The 21,024-nt window shown below is 39.1% G+C and overlaps 1 protein-coding gene across 1 annotated transcript in view; it reads left to right on the top strand.

Annotated features, from left to right (window-relative positions):
• The first annotated feature begins 17,315 nt into the window (after window positions 1-17,315).
• Window positions 17,316-21,024, top strand: part of RB1 (RB transcriptional corepressor 1) — a 154,421-nt gene continuing 150,712 nt past the window's right edge. Inside the window, exons 1-2 of the mRNA XM_033104560.1 lie at window positions 17,316-17,626; window positions 20,490-20,616. Coding sequence (XP_032960451.1) covers window positions 17,502-17,626; window positions 20,490-20,616 — 252 coding nt within the window. The 5' untranslated portion in view covers window positions 17,316-17,501. The remainder of the gene's footprint in view (window positions 17,627-20,489; window positions 20,617-21,024) is intronic.

Genomic DNA, 21,024 nt, shown 5'->3' with positions numbered 1-21,024 from the left:
ACCTCTTTTATTTTTTAAAATGCCTGGTGTTAACGTGCTTAATTTGCTTGAACCTAGCGGGTGGGCTATGGAGAATTGAAACAGTTTTGTGTCATTGTTGATCTCTGTTAGCTCAAAGTAGTTCTGTAGTACCTGTCTCTTCTGCTTCCGGGACAACAGACTGAATTTGTCACTTGCTTCTGGCTGATACCCACCTTCTGGGAAAGCTAGCTCCTGCTTCTTGCCAGGACTTGTGTTATTTACCAACTTCTAGGCTTTTCCTGGGGTAACAGTGTGGAGACTCTAATTACATATCTGGCTACCCTACATGTGGAAAAGTTCCATGTCAGCACAAAGCAAAGACTTGTCCTCAGGCCCCATAGTCTGACACAGGCTTCCTGGCTAATCTGCCAACAGCCAACCCCTGTGTACAATACAGTTTGAAACTCCCAGATTCCTTTATTTAGTTAACATGTGGCTCTGCATCCTACAGCTGTGACCACAATCTTACATACCATCAATCTTCTGTTGGAGTGAGAGGAAGATTGTTGGGTTTCTATGAGCGTACCTAGAGCTTCTGATGGGGCCCTTTACACAGGTTTTTGCAGCCTTCCGTGATCCACCAGGACTGGTAAGTGGTCCATAGTTCCATTTATCAGCATTCTATAACTTTCATCTTCTGGAACCAAACAGAGGTTGGCACAGACTTTACCCGGTGACCAATTTCAGGAGTAATGCATGAATCTCATCCACATCAGTGGCAGCAGCTCCTCCAATTTAATCAGGCAATGGAAACAGCTGGAGTGAAAGTTGGACATCAGTTCAAGTTTCCTTTATCTGGTACCTAAAGTACTCAAGACTGACTTCCCCACCCCTCCATCTCCAGGCATCCCCACCCCTGAGACCTGACACAGGAATGAGCCCAACACCAGCACCTACAGGAGGCCCAGCTCTGTCTATGTCAAACGATCTCAGCTCCACCCGCAGACAGTCCCCGGTCTCTCTTACTTGCAGCCATTTGGTCTTAGGCTCGCTTTCCTGCAGTCAACATGCAGAACTCTCGCATCCCACACAGTTCATCAGAGATTAGAGTGACTTCACTGTCCTGACTGACTGACTGCCAATGATCAAAAGGACTGATCTGGTGACGGGACCCTGAGGGGCTGCTTCTCCTGGCGAGAGGCCCAGCATTCAAACCTTGGGCTTAGAGGTTTAGACAAGAGAATATGAGGATGTTTTTATTACATGAGGCACTAATGCAATGGCCTCCTCAAGGTCTCCTTGTGTTCTTTCTTTTCCTCTTCAGTTTTCCACACAGCAGCCAGGAAATGTGATTGTGTCCTTCCTGTATTAAAAACTCATTTCTGTCTCCCACACTGTGGCCTGCAAGGCCCTGGTCCTTTTCACCCTCGCCAGTTCTGGCCAAGCCTCCTGCGCTGTGCTCCAATTTTCTTTTACTTCCTCAAATGTGATGCTCCCTCCTGCTTTGAGGTCTTTCCACATGGTGTTCTCTTTGACTCTTCAACTTATTAATTCCCAGTCATCTTTCAGATCTCAGTTCACATGTCACTTCCTGACCTCAGAGAATCTGTCCTTGAGTCCCCAGAGCAGATGCACTCCCCATTATACCCTTTATAGCTCTACACACCATTCCTCCCTAGTTTGTAATGATAAATCCTAGTAATTTTTAGTGTCTGCCCCCCAATCAGCTTGTAAGTTCATGAAGGCAGAATCTATGTCTAAAAAGGTTCCCTTTGGGTCCTCAGCACCCACATGGTAGGGGATTAATAAATATTTACTAAATGAATAAATTAACAAAAATTAATATGGAAAAGTTACTATCATAGTTTTACCTACCAGCTGCTGAGCACAGACGTAGTTCTATAACTTCATGAACTTTCAATAGTGCTATCATGTTGTGACAGTTAGGAGTTCTTTCCTATTTGATATGCAGATATTAGACAGCTGCAGGAGTGGGTGGGTGGGTGTCTGGCTTCTCCTCCAGTTCTTTCTCCTTAGTCTCTCTCCCCTCGTCCAACCCAAAATACTCAAAGGCAAGTATGGACACACACACACACACACACACACACACAGAGCTTTTACCCAGTGTATAAGTGACAAAGGTAGGTTTAGAACTCTAGCTTCTTGAATTCTATAAAAATATTTTTTCACCTTATTTCTTTATTTTGTGATGTTTGTCAATTGGCATTATTCTATTTTTTAAAAAGTCCATAAAAATAACATAACCCTTCTTTAAAATTCATAAATTTCTTAAAAGTCTAGTTTCCTGGAGATGTGCATGAAAATTTCAGACCACTTGCAATAATATTCTGACAGTACATTTTTTCACTCACACCCTTATCTTGCCATTTAACATTTCATTTATGCCTAGATATTGTTTTCTGAAAAGATCATCAGCTGCTTGAGAAGAGAGCTTATGGGTCTTCTTTATATTTTCCCCATATCTGTGCATAAAAAGTATTTAACAATTTTTCCCATTATTTTCAGAAAGATAAATTACATTGAAAGGGAAAAGAAAATGGACTAACACTTAGAAGAAATTATTACAAAATTATACATTTTATAATTGTATTTTAGATCCTATGATAAAGGAAAATGAAGGCTGTAGACAAGAAAGCAAACCTGCACTCTAGCTACTTGAAATAAAAGCCATGTTAACTATGAAAATAAAACTTACCATTCCTAACCAGAAAGATAGCAGTCAGAAAATATCCTTTTAATGGAAAATTATTTTCACAAACTGTTCTGCATTAAAAAGTCCTTGTTGTTAAAACATTCTATGATTGCCAACTTTAACTCATAAAAAAGGTGACTAACACTTTTCATGTTATCTCATTGAATCATCGTACACCCTGTGAGGAGGACTCAGAGGATGAGAAATCAAGCAGAAAAATGCAACATATGAATCAGAGAAAAGCTTCCTGACTTCGAACTAAAGGTTCTCTGGGTTGAGAGGAAAGAAGGGATAGCTCAGATGGCAAATGGAACGAAAGGAGTACTTACATTGGCGGGGGTGGGGGGGTCACTGAAGAAGGGATTGATCTTGTCCCAGTGAGGAGTGAAATGACAGATACACCAGGAAAGTTTGTGGGAACCGAGAGGAGAGACCATCTATTTCGATGTGTTCTTAGATAGAGGCCCAAGGAGACCCAAGCTCTCGGAGACTAAAGGGCTGTGTGGCAGGCATGAGTCTGGGACAGAGTCCCAGGTGTCACGATGTGGCCTGGAAGCAGAAGGATGGTTCTACGGCCTGAGAGTGCTACAGGGGCCAATGAGATCTTAGGTAGCACCCCACAGATTCTATGACTCAATCTGGCAGTGGAATGAATTTTTGTGTACTCTAAAGTCTGTACGGAAGTTGAAATGATAGTTGTCAAAGCTACATGGGGCTTTTTAATGGGATCATAGGGGAAGATGCAGCAATCACTGCATGTCCAGTAAGCAAACCTGAAACAGGATGATGGATGGCTAAATGGAAGCCAAGGTGATACAGTCAGGGACCAGATGCCCCATCTCCTAATGCCTTGACACTCCACAAGCACCCTGGAAATTAGATATATCTTTCAGGTATGTGTTGACTAAATTTGAATTTTTACCACTTAGAGGGTAGGGGCTCTAAATAAAATAAATAAGAGGAAAATAAAGTTGCTGTTTCTTACACAGCTGTTTGTGAGCTGAGAGTAAAACCATAATACAAACCTCTCTTTTAAAATGTTAATGTCCCTCATTCACGGATTATTATGAAAACAAAGTATTTCTTTTATTAATAGCATTCCCTAACCTGGTTTTGCTGTTGAGAGGCAGGTCTGAGTGGAATATTGGTCCCTAATGAAGTGGTAAGAGAATAGAGTGTGTTTTAGGGGGAAGAAGAAAAGAGGTAGGAGAGGGTTTGTGAAAAGATCCACTTTCTGATGGGAAGAGAAGAGAAAGTTAAGAGGGAAACGAAGAAAAGAAAACAGATGAATATCTAATATTTCTTTTGTTTTATGTTTATGCTGAATTCATGGTATTTCCCATATTTCTAGCATATTCACAAAGGATGCTTTAACTTATAGACCACTGAAATTGGAATTTTATCAGAGGTGTGGAAAAAATGCTAGGTTTAAAATCATAATCAAGGTTGAATTTCTGGTTTTGCCATTTAATAGATGTATGACATTGGATAATCTCTCAACCTTTTTGAACCTCAGTTTTTTCAACTGGGGAAGGGTTTAATAAAATACATCCTATTGAATTATTGAGAGAATTGAGTCAATAAACACAAAAAAGCTTTGTAAATGTTTAAAAACAAGCAAACAAAAAACCCCAACTGCACCATGTGGGGTAACATTTGAGGTGGAGAAGACAATGGGGAAAGAGAACAGAGGTGTAGAAGACACACGGAGGTGAAGGGTGCCATTCGGAGTCTTTATACAGACAGTTCAACACAAGGACTTCAGGCTTCCTGGAAAAGAGTGGTCTGGAAGAGGAGCAAAAGGAGGAAAGGTGTTATATGGGCATGACATGCAAACCCAGATAACCTGATTTGAAGTCTAGTAATTACAACATCAAGCTCTGTTTACTTATGCTTAGCCATCAGTCTCTCCCTCATTTACCTTAGAGATCTACTTATCATTAGTTTAAGGTACATTGCCCTGTACTTATAGTTCCAGAACAGGACAATCATTTCTCATGCCCTCAATATAAGAAATGAACAATAATTGGGGCTTTCAGAACCAATAGCTAATCTTTCAACTACTAGAATCCTTCTTAGTTATAGTCCTTACTGTGAAAGACCCTGGCTGTTAGTTCAACTAGTGGGTCTTCCTTAGTGGCATCTCTGGAAGTTTAAGCACTTTTGTGCGAAATTCTTTGTAAGTACTCTTTGGAAACTGGGAATTAGGAAGTAGGCTTCAAATCCAGCTTGAGAAGACATGAAGTAATGTTAGAAATAGCAGCAGTCTTCCTACTTAGTGCTGTGTTGCAGTCCTCTGGTTGTGAAATGAGATGAAGAAATTTCCATTCCCCAGAATTCTTGTGAAGCATTGAGGGGTAGGAATATTATTAAATAGCATATTTTCATTATGCTACCTGGTGTAGGGACGTAATCTCAAAACACATGCACAGTTATACGAGATGGTCACTAGACTGTATTCTAGGGAGGGTGGGCCTCCTCAGCTAGGGTCCCTGAGATTTCACTGACATTTTTGATGGGTTTAGAATTGTGAGTTTGGGGATAGAAGCCAAACAGAGGTAAATACTTTGTACAAATGGAGAGAAACCATATTTAAAGTAGGAGACAGAAAGTAAGCTCGTGGAAAATTCCAGAGCCACCAAAGGTGGCGCAGTATTGGGGAAAGAATATTAAAGGGAGATCCCTGGTAGTGGGGAAAAGTGTATATTTTGAAGAACAGATATATTCAGGGGAATCCCCACAAACGTTTTATTTTGAAAAATACCAAACCTTTCGAAAAGTTGCAAGTACAGTACAATGGACACTGGTATACCCCTTATATATGTATATAGAGAGACAGTCTATTTTTAATAAATAGGTGTGTATTCACATTTTGTATACAGATTAGTAGATGAAAAAGGAAATACAGACAGAAATGTGTCTGTATACAAACAATATTATTTTCTGAATCATTTGAAAGTTATTTGTAGATACCATGAAACTTCACCACTAAATACTTCAGCATGGGTCTCCTAAGAACAAGACCATTCTGCGATATGACCACAATACAATTATGCCCCTCAGAAACTTAAACTGGATACAATACAATATCTAATATTTAGTACATGTTCAAATTTTCCAGTTGTCCCAATAATATCCTTAGAAACCTCTAATTAAAAGGGGACGTAAAAGTTGTTGGCTATGTTCAATATAAATGACTTCTCCATTTTCCCTACAAAAATCACCTGAAACAACTCCATTTATCATTAATATTTTTATGCCAGTAATTTATTTGGGGGAATTTGCAGATGTCCCACATCCAGACTGGCAGGGGGTGAAAATAGAAACCGTAGCAGCTGCAAGAGGAGAGGTTGATTGACACTGATTACATTTGAAGAAACTATTTGGAGGAAAGAACTTCATAGAGACAGTAAGTAGATGAGACATTTAAAACCACTGATTCTGTTCCTGGGGTGCTGGCCGTTTTCTTCCCACCCTATGTTTTAAACCTTTCCTCTCTTAGTCGTTTATGTGTGATAAGTGTCTTACAGTGCTTGTTTCCCAGATCCTACCATGATATAAACAGCTTGCACCCATAGGTCTTTTTTAAAAAGAGAGTTTATATTTAGAGCAGTTTTATATTTACAGAAAAATTGAGAAAATAGTACAGACAGTTCCCGTATCCCCTCTCATCCCCTGCACAAATTTCCCCTATTGTTAACATCTTACATTAGTATAGTACATTCGTTACAATTAATGAACCAATATTGACAAATTATTAATAAAGTCCACACTTTATTCAGATTTCCTTAGTTTTTATTTAACTAATGTCCTTTTTCTGTTCCAAGATCGCATCCAGGATACAAAATTATATCTAGTCATTATTTCTACTTAGGCCTTCTTAGATTGTGATTGTTTTTCAGACTTTTCTTGTTTTTGATGTCCTTGACAATTTTGAGCTCATAGGTCTTTTGATAATTTAATCTCTGAATATTGCTTGGCAGAGCACCACAACAAATACTATTTTGAATTAAGTATTGTCTCTGATAATTGGTGAAAATCAAATCCTGTTTGAAGTAACTGCCTGATAAGGATGATAAAGTTATTTTAGCAGTCTTTTGTGTATAGGTCATATTATGACTACTTATTAAGTATGGGATATAGAGGCCACAGCATTCATTGGTGGGATGACATTCTTTGGGTGGACTGAGTCCACCCAAAGCCCCAGGCACAAAGATCAACTTGACAGAGCAGAACCAATCTGAAGGTGCCTTTTCCTCTGGAAACTTATGTTCTTACAGACTCCATATGGAAGATGTTCTGTGTTTTTATCTTGGCAAGCATCTTGCGGGTAATTTGGCTTGAGACATATGCTACTATCCTCTACCAAACAAGTATTTCTCTTGTCCTTTGTTTTTCTTATTTTTTAAATTAAAGTATAATTTACATATAGTGATAAGCACAGATCTTTTTTCATTTTTCATTTTATTTTTTTTATATTAGTTTCAGGTGCACAAAACAACATGATGATTAGACATTTACACACCTCACAAAGTGACACTACCTCTCCAAGTCTACTACCCCTCTGACATCATAAATAGCTGTTACTATAACATTGACTATATTCCCTATGCTGTACTTTACATCCTGTAACTATATATACATATATATTTAATTACAGTTGACATTCAATATTATTCTACATCAGCTTCAGGTGTACAGTGTAGTGGTCAGGCATCTATGCAATCTATGAAGTGATGTCCCCAGTAAGTCCAGTACCCACCTGGCATCGTGCATAATTTTTACATTATTGATTATATTCCCCATACTGTATTTCACATCTCTGTGACTATTTTGGGACTACCAATTTGTACTTTCTAATTCCTTTACTCTCTCCCCCATCCACCTACCCCTTCCCATCTAGCAACCATCAGTTTTTCCTCTGTTTCTCTGTGTCTATTTCTGTTTTGTTTGCTCATTTATTCTGTTCTTTAGATTCCACATATAAGTGAGATCATATGGTATTTATCTTTCTCAGTCTGACTTATTTCACTTAGCATGTTTTCTAGGTCCGTCCATGTTTTTGCAAATGGCAAGATTTCATTTTTTTTTTTTATGGCAGAGTAATACCTCCACTGTATACATGTACCACAATTTCTTTATCCAATCGTCTGTTGATGGGCATTTTGGTTGTTTCCATATTTGCAAATTGGTGCAGCCACTATGGAAAACAGTATGGAGGTTCCTCAAAAAGTTAAAAATAGAACTACCTTATGATCCAGCAATTACACTCCTGGGTATTTATACAAAGAAATCCAAAACACTAATTTGAAAAAACATATGCATCCCTATGTTGATTGCACTACTATTCACAATAGCCAAGATATGATAAGCACAGATCTTATATGTACAGTTCAAAGTGTTTTAACAAATGCATACACTTGTGTAGTTCACACCTCAAGACAGAGAACATGTCCATCACTGCAGAAAGTTATTTCATGCCCTTTCCAAGTCAATGCCTGCCCTCGATCCCCTGAGGCAACAAGTGGTTCAATTTCTTTCACCATAGATTAGGTTTGCCTATTCTAGGAAACAAAAAATAGATAAATTGGGCTTGATTAAAAATAAACTTTTGTGCTTTAAGGTATACAATCAATAAAGTGGGAAGACAATTCACAGAATGGGAAAAAATATGTGCAAATCATATGAGGTATGACAATTAAGATCGCGAACTCCTCCTAGAAAAAGAGCTACATACCTCATTGTTGAATATCACTACAGTCACCTTCGAAGTACTCCTCTTGGGAAACTATGCACTGATGCCAGCGCCTAGTCCACCTTTTAAAGCAATTTTGGAACTCTTTTTCTGGAATGGGTATCAGAGCTGTCATCGTATTACACTTGATGTCTTGAATGTCATAAAAATGTCTTCCTTTCAATATTTCCTTTATCTTTAAGTAAAGAAAGAAGTCATCGGGGGCCAGATCAGGTGAGTAGGGTTCCAATACAGTTACTCATTTACTGGTTAAAAACTCACTCACAGACAGTACCGTGTATTGTCATGATGCAAGAGGCATGAATTGGAGAAAAGTTCAGGTCGTCTCACTTTTTCACACAGCATTTTCAGCACTTCCAAATAATAAACTTGGTTAACTGTTTGTCCAGTTGGTATAAATTAACAATGAATAATCCCTCTGGTATCAAAAAAGGTTAGCAACATCATTGCAACAAGTTCGTGAACTTAATTGTCATATCTCATATATCTGGTAAGGGACTTGTATCTAGAACTTATAAAGAACACTTACAATTCAATAATAAAAGACAAATAACCCAGTTTTAACACGAGCAAAAAATCTGCATAGACATTTCTCAAAGAAGATCTGAATCTTCATAACAAGATTCTCAACATCATTATTTTTTAGGGAAATATTATTCAAAACCACACCAAATTACCACTTCACAACCAGTAGGATGGCTAAAATAAAAAGGATAGTCAATGGTAAGAGTTGATGACGATGTGGAGAAATTGGAATCCTCATATATCACTGGTAGAAATGTAAAATGGTGCAGCCACCTTGAAAACTATTTGGCAATTCCTTGAAAAGTTTTAACAATTCCATTCCTAGGTATATACGCCAAATAACTGCAAACATACAAGTATATCCACACAAAACCTTGTCCATGAATGTTCACGGCAGCATTATTTCTAATGCTGGAAACAAAGTGGAAACAACTAAATGTCCATCAACTGATGAATGGATAACAAAATGTGGTATTTCCATACAGTGGAATATTATTCAGCTGTAGAAAGAGATGAGTACTGATTCACGCCACAATATTTATGAATCTTGAAAACATGTTTTATGATTCAATTTATATGAAATATTTAGAATGGCAAATCCATAGATACAGAAAGTAGATTAGTGGTTGCCAGAGGCTGAGAGGAGGAGGAATGGAAACTACTAGTGGGTAATGGGTTTCCTTTTGGAAAGATAAAAAACGTTCTGGAATTACATAGTGGCGATGGATGCACAACTCTGTGAAAATACCAATAACCACTGACTTGTACTCTCTAAAAGATTGAATATCATGTTATGATAATTATATCTCCATCAAAATAATTCTCAAAAAAATCAATCAGTGTCATTCAGCATACCAATAGACTAAAGAAAAAATGTATTAAAGATTCAGGAACAAAGCAAGTACGTCCACTCTTACCACTTCTGTTAAACATTATACCTGAGGCCCTAACTAGTGCAATAGAGCAATGAAAAGAAATAAAAGACATAAAGATTAGAACGGGATAAATAAAGCTGTCTTTATTCCCACATAATATTACTGTATACATAGAAAATTCTAAGACATCAACAACAAAAAGTTACTAGATATTATAAGTAAATTTAGCAAGGTTGCAGTACACAAGGTCAATATACAAAGCCAACTGTATTTCTATATACTCGTATAATTGACCCTTTAACAAAATGGGTTTGAACTGCACAGGTCCACTCACATATGGATTTTTAAAATAAATATTTTCTCCTCCTTATGATTTTAATAATGTTTCCTTTTCTCTACCTTACTTTATTGTAAGAAGACAGTGTATAATACATATAACGTACAAACTATGTGTTATCAACTGTTTATGTTATTGGTAAGGCTTCTGGTCAACAGTAGGCTATTAGTAGCTAAGTTTTGGGGGAGTTAAAAATTATACATGGATTTTTGACTGCACAGGTAGTCAGTACCCTTAAATCCTGATTTGTTCAATGGTCAACTGTACTACCAACAACCAAGTAGAAAATAAACTAAATACCATTTACATAAAAAAATTAAAATACTTAGGGATACATTTGACAAGTGATATGCAAGATTTCTACACTGAAGACTACAAAACATCACTGAAAGAAAATTTAGAAAGATCGTAAATTGAGAAATATGTTTACGGATTAAAGATTCCAATAAAAATTCCAGCAGGCTTTTTCATAGAATTTACCAAGCTGATTCTAATTTTATATAAAAATCCAAAAGACTAAGAATACAAAAAAAAAAAACCTTGAAAAAGTAGAACAAAATTGAATGGCTAACTACTTAATTTCAGGAATTACAGTGCTGTATTTGTGTAAGGATAGATAATAGATCAATAGAACAAAATAAAGTTCAGTAATAGCCCACACTAATAAAATCAATGGATTTGACAAGGCAATATAATGGGGAATGAATGTCTTTCTTGCAAACAGTATTGAGACCACTGCATATTTACATGTAAAAAAATGAGCCTCAAAACCTAACTCACACTGTATATAAAAATTAACCCAATTGATTAAACACTACGCAAAATAACTGCAGAATATACAACTTTTCAAAGGCACATGGAACATTCATCAAGATAGAGCACAGTCTGGGCCATAAAACAAATTTGAATACATTTTATGTATGTATGTATGTATATGTATTTATTAGTTTCAGGTGTACAAAACGATGTAATAGACATTTATCCTTTATATCCCTCACACAGTGATTGAAATCAAACAGCCTATATTGTTTTGAAATTAGCAGACTGAAATTAGAGGTCAATAATAAAATCAGTCTTTTAACAAAAACTGCCAATAGAGGCCCTCTGGCTTTCTCAGTGTGCCTTAGGTGACAGTTGGCTGTCCTGAGGTATCATTTTCTTTTGCAAGGCATACAATTCCATCGAAAGAATCCATCCATCCACTATTCTTAAAATTATTGTCCCCATACTGTTCAGGCACCATAGCCACCACACTTTCCACTGCCCCACCTTCTACCTGCACTGAATCCCGATTGAACACAGGTAAGAAGCCTTAGTAATTACGATACCACTGTGTGGCCCCACTTACTTCCTACTTATCATGCCAGAGGTCTTTATCACCCTGGATCAGTGAGTAACCCAACTCCAATATCCCATCCTGAGTGTTTGTAGGACACTCCTAGTACCAAGTCTTTTAGCTTGGGTTGTCTAGAAAATAGAGCCCCAGTACAAGCTGAGAGAAACAAGAGTCAAGATAAAGGGGAGCGGGCAGGAAGGAGGGGAAACTAATATAATAGTGTAATACCAAACTCGTTACCCCATGGTATGCAGCCGAACTGATGGCTCAGTGCTATGGGCACATGCTAGGCATTGGGACACCCTAGTTAGCAGAACAGATATAGATCTACTGTCATGGACAGGGCTGGCTTTATGGACATGTGAGCCATGCAGTTCCAAGGGCTTGTGCTTGTTTCAATGTTCTGCTGTTACCATCTTGAAAACCTCAGTCATTTTTGAAAAAGGGGCTCTGTATTTTCATTTTGTACTGGGCTCTGCAAATTATGTTATCTGGTTCTGTTAATGTAAATTACAATTTAGTGGGGGATTCAATCACATTCTCTCTCCTGAAAAGTATGAATAGGTAACATGGAGAGAAGGCCATGGTGGCAGGAGAATAGCATAAAGAGATGAAGAATAACAACATTCACAGTGGCAAGAAGGAAGAGACCCTGAGTGTAACAAAAAGGACTTTTTGTTGTCTTCTTCACTTTTTTTTGTCTTCTTCACTTTGTTTCCCCGTAAACTAATCATTAATCCTGAATAATTGAATAATTCAGGTAAACTGATCAGGTCTCTGTCTCTTGAAACCGGAAAGAATCTAAGAGCACACACAGTGGAGGTGATGTAAATCATGGGAATGAAGCAGAGCAAGAAGAGAGGAGAGAGGACCTTCTAGGCCAGTGCTATCTCACACTAACTATAAAGAAACTTTTCTTTCTTTTTAATTTCCAATTTTTAATGAATTGATACTTTTGGAAAATAAAAATTTAAAAAGTGCTAGAAAAATGAAATGAAAAAAAGGCACACCACATACAAGCTCATATTTGTTAGTATTTTGGACAGACATAAAATTACATTTCAGAAAACGTAATTAGAACAAAAAATAACATAGGGTTAAAAGAACACTACAAAACTGCACTTTGCTTACTGAAAGTATACATATAGGTAGTTAATAGAGGATTGTTAATATACCCTTGATTTTTGATCATTCCGCAGTCATAACAACTGAATAAAAAGTTGGTAATGAAATATCAATTTCTCATATTAAATGTTACAACAATATTTAGCATTTTAAGTTTGTCATTATTTAAAGTTCTTAACATGACAAATGAATGTGCTTTTTGCTTGTTAAATTATCTAATCTAGGTTGGATTGGTGATACCGCTGCTAGCAGGAGATAATGTACTATATCTAAACTGTTTCTTTGTTTTATTTAACAACATTCATAGTAATCAGTCTCTCACAGGTATGTTTAAGGGAATGAAAGAAGAGATTTTAAAACAATTTCAGGAGCTCAGGATATTTATTTTTAATTTTTATCCAAAGTGAAGCAAACAACGTTTAATTTTTAAAATTCATTTTCAATTCTGTATCAGTAGCCAGTTTCGGAAATTTCTCTTATTAAGTTATAGTTACATTAAATTATTTTTCAATGAGAAATGGATTCTACGTCCATGAATTTCTTATGTGTGCAGTTTATTTTCACTGAATAAAAATTCAAAAGGTTTAGTGTCTTCGTATTTTATATGTGAATACCACTGAAGTTTGATGGCTTTATTGCTTCATTTAGCAGTTCATGGTTTTAGCATTTTGCCATGAGTTATGGCTATGAAGTCAATCGCGGGAGGTTTATACTTCTGAGTAAAATTAGTACAAACACTTAAGTCTTCAATTCTTTGGGATCACTTCTCCAGTCATTATTTGGTTTACTACTATTATTACTAACCTGCTACTGACATGTTTTTTCTTGGCGAAACAGGACAGTGAGGTTTACTTTGCCATTTATAATTTAGGGTTAAATTAAAACAAATGACACAAATTTTACTCCCCTATTTAGTTATGAATTTCAAAAAAACAGGCTGATTAAAAATTAAAATGACTATAAAAATTGTAAGAGTAAATAAATAGATACGTTTTCACTCACTTTTGGGTTACAGTTGACTAACCTTAAACTTTCTTTCCTTATAGTGGTCCTTACTATAGCACATGACAAGGACACAGACATGCTACCCGCAACTCACCACACAAGTCACAGAACACCTGAACTGTTCTATACTCTGTCTAATGAGAGGTGTTCAATGATCATGTGCTTGGATAGTGATGAAATGTCAAATTGCAATAAATGCTGCTAAGCATTTACTCTTAATTTCTGCACATATCTCCTTCTGGACCAAATGCAAGCAGTTTGCAAACTGGCACTGGTCCAAGGACCACTAGTAGTGCTGCTCTAGGGAACCTGCACTGAAGAGACTGGGAGGAAAACTACCGTGTTTCCCCGAAAATAAGACCTAGCCGGACAATCAGTTCTAATAGTCTTTTGGAGCAAATATTAACGGAAGACTGGGTCTATAATAACGTAACATAACATAACATAACACAACACCACATCTTATATTAATTTTTGCTCCAAAAGATGCATTAGAGCTGATTGTCTGGCTAGGTCTTACTTTCGGGGAAACACGGTAGTGGAGGAGTGTCGTAAGTAACAGAAGGGAGGAGGAGAACAAGCAGACCATGGATTTTTGGAAGACTAGGGAAATTTTCAGAAAGAGGAAGTGGATAACTGTGTTAACTGCCAGAAAGGTTAAGTACGTTGAGGACCAAAAAGAAGCCATGACTTGACATTTAGGACATCGGTGACCTTTGAAAGAGTGATTTCAGGAGAGTGCTGGTAGTGGTGGTAGAAGACAGTCAGGCACTAGAAGGGAGACGTTTGGGGAAGTAGAGAACGAATGGGGACTACCCTTTCAGCAAGCTAGATGGTAAAGAAATGGAAACAGTGTGGTACCTTATGAGTGAAAAAAAAGTCGAAGGAAGAATTTTTAGATGAGGGGAAAAACTATTGACATCACTGAAGGGGCCTCAAGCTGGAAAAGTTCCATTCCAGGTAGAACATCTAAGACAGATCTTTATTTGGTCTTAATGGCAATCTTAAAACTACTATGCAAATGGAGGAAGATCAGAGGAAGCTTCTTTTAAGAATCTGCAGAATTTGTATTACTTCTTTGGAAGTGCAACAGAAAGCTGTGTGGAGATGCAAGGATTTTGATTGACTCAGTTGCTCCTGAGCTGTGTGTAAGGATTCTAAATGTAGTAGGGAACAGTGAAATTAATTCATGGTAAAGATACACACCCTTTTGTAAATTGAGAAATCCCTTTTTGATTTATCATAATTGTGGTAAAACCAGATGTTGATAAACTGAGATTAATAAAGCAAGTCTTATCTGCCTATGAAGAGCATTTACTCCAGTCCCCAGAACTTTCCTGTGCTCTCCTGCCCTCCCCACTTTTAGCAAACAAGCATTTACTGTGTGTCCAACACCGTGATAGGCACTAGGGCTACAATGATTTGGTCTCCATCCTGAAGGGGCTCATTAGAGAAATAGTGTAACTTACGATGCTTTCTGGTTAAATCAGAGGCTCAGTTATGTTACTGAGGACATACTTTTTTTTTTTTTTTGACATTTCTACTGTACCATCCTTAACATTTTTGCTTTATTCTCAAGTCAGCTTGTCTTACGTCACAATGGCAGCAGCAATTGCAAGGGTCGCATCCTCATAATAGTTAAGGAGTAGAAGAACTGTGTCATCCTGTATCTCATTTTAGCAGGTTCTTAGCAGACTATCTGTGACCTTGGAAAGACCAACTGCATCCTGAGCTCCTGCCTACACTAATCTTGGGCAAAGTGAACAGGATTACCATTTTGACGGGAGTTGCTGTATATAGATGGGGCTGGGCATGGATCCTACCTCTTGACAGACTTTTGGTCCCCACGTGAGGGTTTCTGATCTTAGGCAGATATCGCTGGCTTACAAATATACTTTGGCTGTTGAGTAGGCTGAGGACTGACAACCCCTTTTAAATATTGGCATACATCATGGTATACACAGAAAATGGGAATTCATTACCATCTACTCACTTCTGTAATAAACCCAAGAGGCTTGTAGCCGTGAATTGCCTGAAGGTTTCTGCTGCCTCAGCCCTGCTCAGCTGTTCCAAGGATGAGAGGATTCACATCAGAGCACACTGTGTCTTATTCACAGCACCTCAGCTGGGAAGTTCTGGCGAGGCAATCCTCACCATCTACCAAAGAGAGAAAAACATGTACTCAATCTAGACAATCTATTACAGTAAGTATACACCAAGTGACAGAAAAGACACAATTTCTAAGCCATTATTTGATGGTGGTAGTTCCAGCAAGCTCTTCTTTGTTGTCTTTGTGCGTTTGCACATGCTGCTTCTCTCTTTTTGGTGTTTTATCAATGCAATGTAATGGATGTGTAGAGTCAAATCAACCTGGATTCAAATCCTCTGTCACCCATCAGCTCTGAAATATTGGGCAAATTAACTTCTCTGAGCCTGTTTCCCATTGGGTAAGAGGAGTAATACTAAGCACTACTCGTTTTAAAGGATTGTTTTTGAGTATTAAGTAAGATAATTATGGCCAGCACAACCGTGGTACCTAATGTTAACCAATAAAGATTTCAGGCTGTAAAACAAATTAAATGTTTATTCGCGGGTCTTAAAAAAGAATTCGAATCTGAAAGACCCAGATTCAGGTAGCAACCCAAAACGGGCTCTGGACAGAACAAAGAGATAGGGTTTATAAAAGCAAAACGACAAAGTGTAATTCTTTCATGCAAATAGAGGATTGTCGGGTAGGTTACAGGGATTGGTTAATTCCAATATGCAAACGATGGAGGCAAGAAACCGAGAAGGAAGGAAGCTAAGTCTATATATATGTCTATGTAGCAGTTACTGTTCCAGGATGTTTATGGGTGGGCCTTCTGCTGAGTTTAGCAACAGGTTTAGCAACTTAATCGCAGCTCTGAGAACTGAAGCACAAGATGTGTAGGGTCCCACATCCCTAATAGCCTCCTGACTATTTTACGTGACTCTCTCAGCAATGCTCATTCTATTTAATATTTTCCCCATTATCAATACTAAGCCCTCCTTAAATGTTAGGTCTCCCTGGCAAAATTCTACTCAACTCCCACTGCTCCTTTGAAGATGTCCTTTACACAGTTTGATGGTGCCTCCTGTTTTTACACCACTATTAACACATTTATCACACTATAATGTTATTTACCCACAGTCCCCCTCCGTTTCTTACACGTGATCCCTAAAAGGCCCGTAATTGTCCTACAATTCGTATCTCCTAGTGGTTGGCAGAGTTCGCTCCCATTAGATGTTCCATAAATGTTTTTGTTTTGGCCAACTTTGCTTAACGGATTGGGCGGGAGGAGTGCGGTGGAGACTGAGGGTGCCGCCCACGGAAGAGAGGGGGGTGCTCGTAGAGGGTGCAGTAGCCTGATATTCCCGGGAGGGCCTGAGCGGCACCCCCTGATCCGCCCATAGATGGAGATGCGGCCCAATCTCCCCCACCAGACTGTGCAAAGCCCCGTTACCCGCACCCATGCCTGGAAGCGGGAGACAGGTTCAGGCGGCGACTTCGGGGAAGGCTCCTGGACGCAAGCCCGGACTCCCCGCCCAGCCCAGCCCGCCCGACCTCCCGTCCCCACCCAGCGCAGCACCAGGCGCCCCGGTTCCCTCCCGACGCCGGCGGGCCCGCGAGCTTCGCGGACGTGACGCCGCGGGCGGAAGTGACGTTTTCCCGCGGTTGGACGCGGCGCTAGGTTGCCGGGCGGGGGAGGGCTTGTCCGGTTTTTCTCAGGGGACGTTCAAATTATTTTTGTAACGGGAGTCTGGAGAGGACGGGGCGTGACCCGACGTGCGCGCGTCCTCCGTCCCGGGTCCTCCTCGCCGCTCGCTGGCTCCTGCTCGGGCAGGGCGTCATGCCACCCAAAACCCACCGGAGAGCAGCCGCCGCGTCCGCTGCCGCACCCCCGGCGCCGCCGCCGCCCCCTCCTGAGGAGGACCCCGACCAGGACAGTGGCTCCGAGGACCTGCCTCTGGCCAGGTGAGCGAGGAGAGCCACTGCGGCGGCCGACGCGGGAAGGGCGCCCCGAGGATGCGTCTCGGCGGGCGCCGCGGCGTCTGGCGGGGGCGCGTCTTCGCCGGGGGCAGGGTCCCGGCGGAATGAGGGTCCCTGCTTGTCCCCCACCGCCGCGGAGCGCCTGGAGGCGGGTGACAGGGGCCTGGGATCGGGAGCGACGGGAGGGCAGCCGGGAGGGGTCTCGGCTCCAGCTTGACAGGTGTCGGGCGGGTGGGGCTCGGGTCCCTGAGCGAAGTGACAGGTGCCGCCTTTCCTCCGCGGGACGGGAGGCTCGCAGGCGGCGGGTAATTTAGAGGCCCCATCAAACGGAAAAAAAAAAAAATAGTGTCTGGTGGAGAGTTTTTTCCTGTTGAGATTTGTAGTACTCCGGTGGTCTTAGACTTTCTGTTTTGATCTCCTGGGATGCAACAGTTGGAAGTGTTTTCCTCTGGGCGTGCAACTCCAGCTCAAGCCCAGTTCTGGGAAAGGCCAACCAGAAAAGCCTCGGACGTTGCTGCAGAGACGCCATTGGACGTGAAGTTCAGGGTCCTGAGTGTCAGTTTGCCTCCAGGGTACTCGGCTGAGGTGCTTTGTACGGTTCTCCTATAATAATGCCTTGAGGTCTTGGGGATACAGAGCCATCGTAGTGACTGCTGGAACGTAACTTTAGAGGAAATGGTGTATGGGCAAAAGTCTTGTGAGACATGTAGTCTAAGTGCTTAAAAGGGTCTAAACTTTTTTTCTTTTTTCTTAAAACTGAATGTGAGTCAGCTTCAGCATGTCTCATTATTTCTTCCATTTTGCCTCTTGGCTTTGAGCCAGCAAAGGTCCTGGTGTTTCCCCCCTGCCCTTTTTTTGTTTGGTTACAAAATTTGTGTTCTTGTGCATACATGAAACTTTTTTTCCTAAGTGGAATTTAAATTTAAGAAAGTCCATGATATTGCAGTAGAACACGACAGGAAGATATTTATTGTATTGCAACATCTTATTTTTCTTGATTGTGGTACTCTGTGGTTAAGAAGTTAAGATTGAAAGAGTATAATTGTCATTATTGGGGGCACTGGTCCTACTTTCAGACTACATGTCCATTGCAAGCAGTTGGGACTCCTTTCTGTCCCTCACCACTCCCTCCCTTGTTCTAGTCCATTGCCAAGTCCCATTTCTTTCACCTCCCCAGACACTAACAGAATTCAGGCCAAATTGTAAAAGATTGGAATGGGCTTTTGGAAAGGGCCCGTGAAAGGCTATTAAAAATTCATATATTTCAAAAGACTGTCTTATGGGTCAGTTAACATCATACCAGTAAAAAAAAAAAAATTCTGGGGATGTTCTGGGGGAGAAGACATTATTTAGCTTCTGATTACACTGTGATGTATCCAATACTTGAAAGTTTCCCTTTGGAAAGAGCAGTCAAGTCTACTTTACTAAAGTGTTCCATGTTATCCACAGACCTTTGGAAACAGTCTCGATTATTGTAAGGTAACCAGAAATATTGAAGTTCTGGCCATCACCTCGGACTTGGTTTCTTTTATTCTTTTCAACACCTTGTTTTGCATACCTTTAAATGATGGAAACTCATTGTTTTTTCAACACCTTGTTTTGCATACCTTTAAATGATGGAAACATAAATTCTCCTGTAAGTCAAAACCATACAAGATACAGTTTGCTTTTGATTATCCATACACACAAAAGGTTTCATTAGCATGGGCAATCGAACTCTATAGATGAACTACTTAGCAAGGATAGCACCACTGTCTGGCAGTCTGCAGCCAAGAAATTTACTTAGGGATGGATTCGAGGCCCAGTCCAACTGCACTTCCAGTGACAGAGTCCATTTCTACCTTGACAGTTGAGATCCTTCTTTTACATTATCTCTGGCCTGAATGATGTAGTTGGGAGGGAAACCCTCACCAGTAACTGCATGTTATCTTCATTGTTGAAATAACCAAAGTTAATTATGTCTTGAAGGATGGTTGGCAGTCTGGAATAGTGCTCAAGGGAGTGGGTTATGAAGTTAGGCTATTGGGTTTATATCAAGTTTTCCTACTTACTGGCTGTGATGTCAGGTGAGTGCTTTAACTTCTCTGATTTGGTACTTACCTGTAAAACAAGGATAGTAAGAGTAGTTACCTAATAGGACTAATGTGGGGATTCAGTAAAATTATGCATCTAAGCTGCTTTGGTGGGGTCATGGTAAAAACTCAAATTGTTAGCTGTTCCTCATGCTATTATACATGCATTACTTATACAGTATTATACATACTATTAGTATACAAAATTATTAGAGCTATTCCTCATAATATTAGATGTCAGATAGACATTAAAGGAATGAAAAGGAATTAGCCAACAAGAGTTTATTGACTGCATATCTTGGTTAAGGAAGATCTAAGAGCAAAGGCTGAAATGAACTTAGCAATAATTTGTGTCAAGTTAATCATCATGTAAGAAATGTTAGTAGGTGGAGAGATTATGTATATGAAACATTGATAAGTGTAGACTGTATTTTAGCAAAGTCACTGATAGTGAATTGATTCTGTAATAATGGGCTTTTCTCTTGTTGTTATCCTTATTTTACCAAACAGCTTTAGCTCTTGTGTTCACTTCACAAAGCTATGATCAGGCCAGCAAACATTTTTCACTGCATGGCATCCTTATTTTAGAAAGACTATGAAAAAGATAAACATGTTTAAATTCTAACTGTAATTTTTTTCGAAGATAAATAAGATCCTAAAGTATTTAGAAATGCTATCCTTCAGAATAGTGCCATTATATGCAAGCCGTTGAAACAAATGTCTATTAGTTTTATTTGTAAGTATGTGCTTATTACATGTATATTTTCATTTGGTAGGCTTGAGTTTGAAGAAACTGAAGAGCCTGATTTTACTGCATTATGTCAGAAATTAAAGATACCAGATCATGTCAGAGAAAGAGCTTGGTTAACTTGGGAGAAAGTTTCATCTGTGGATGGAGTATTGGTAAGGATTTTCCTAAAATTTTTGGCATACATTTTTCTCACTTTAAAAATAATTTTGGATTACTGTAGAGAATTTGGAAAATAGAAAAATATGAAGAAAAGGAAATCTAGTAATCTATTACCCAGAGACAATTTACCTCCAATAACTTTTTTAAAAAAAATCCTCATATAAGCCCCCCATCAAAGCCAATCTTAGATATATTTTATTCATAAATACTTCACTATGATATAAAGAATTTTTTTAAAAAGCCATGCCTTATAAAATAATTTTTAATGTCTTCAAATATGCAGCGAGTGTTCAAATTTCCTGAAAGTCTTATAATTGTTTTTTTTAGCATTCAGGATCTTTGATGATATTTTGATGTGTTTCTTCCATTTTTTTTTTTGCATGTGTGTATGTGTTTGTAAT

This window comes from Rhinolophus ferrumequinum, chromosome 4 (genome assembly GCF_004115265.2).
Source record: "Rhinolophus ferrumequinum isolate MPI-CBG mRhiFer1 chromosome 4, mRhiFer1_v1.p, whole genome shotgun sequence".
Taxonomy (NCBI): domain Eukaryota; kingdom Metazoa; phylum Chordata; class Mammalia; order Chiroptera; family Rhinolophidae; genus Rhinolophus; species Rhinolophus ferrumequinum.
The sequence above is the reverse complement of the archived record's forward strand: the minus strand, read 5'-3'. Positions and strand labels throughout refer to the sequence as shown.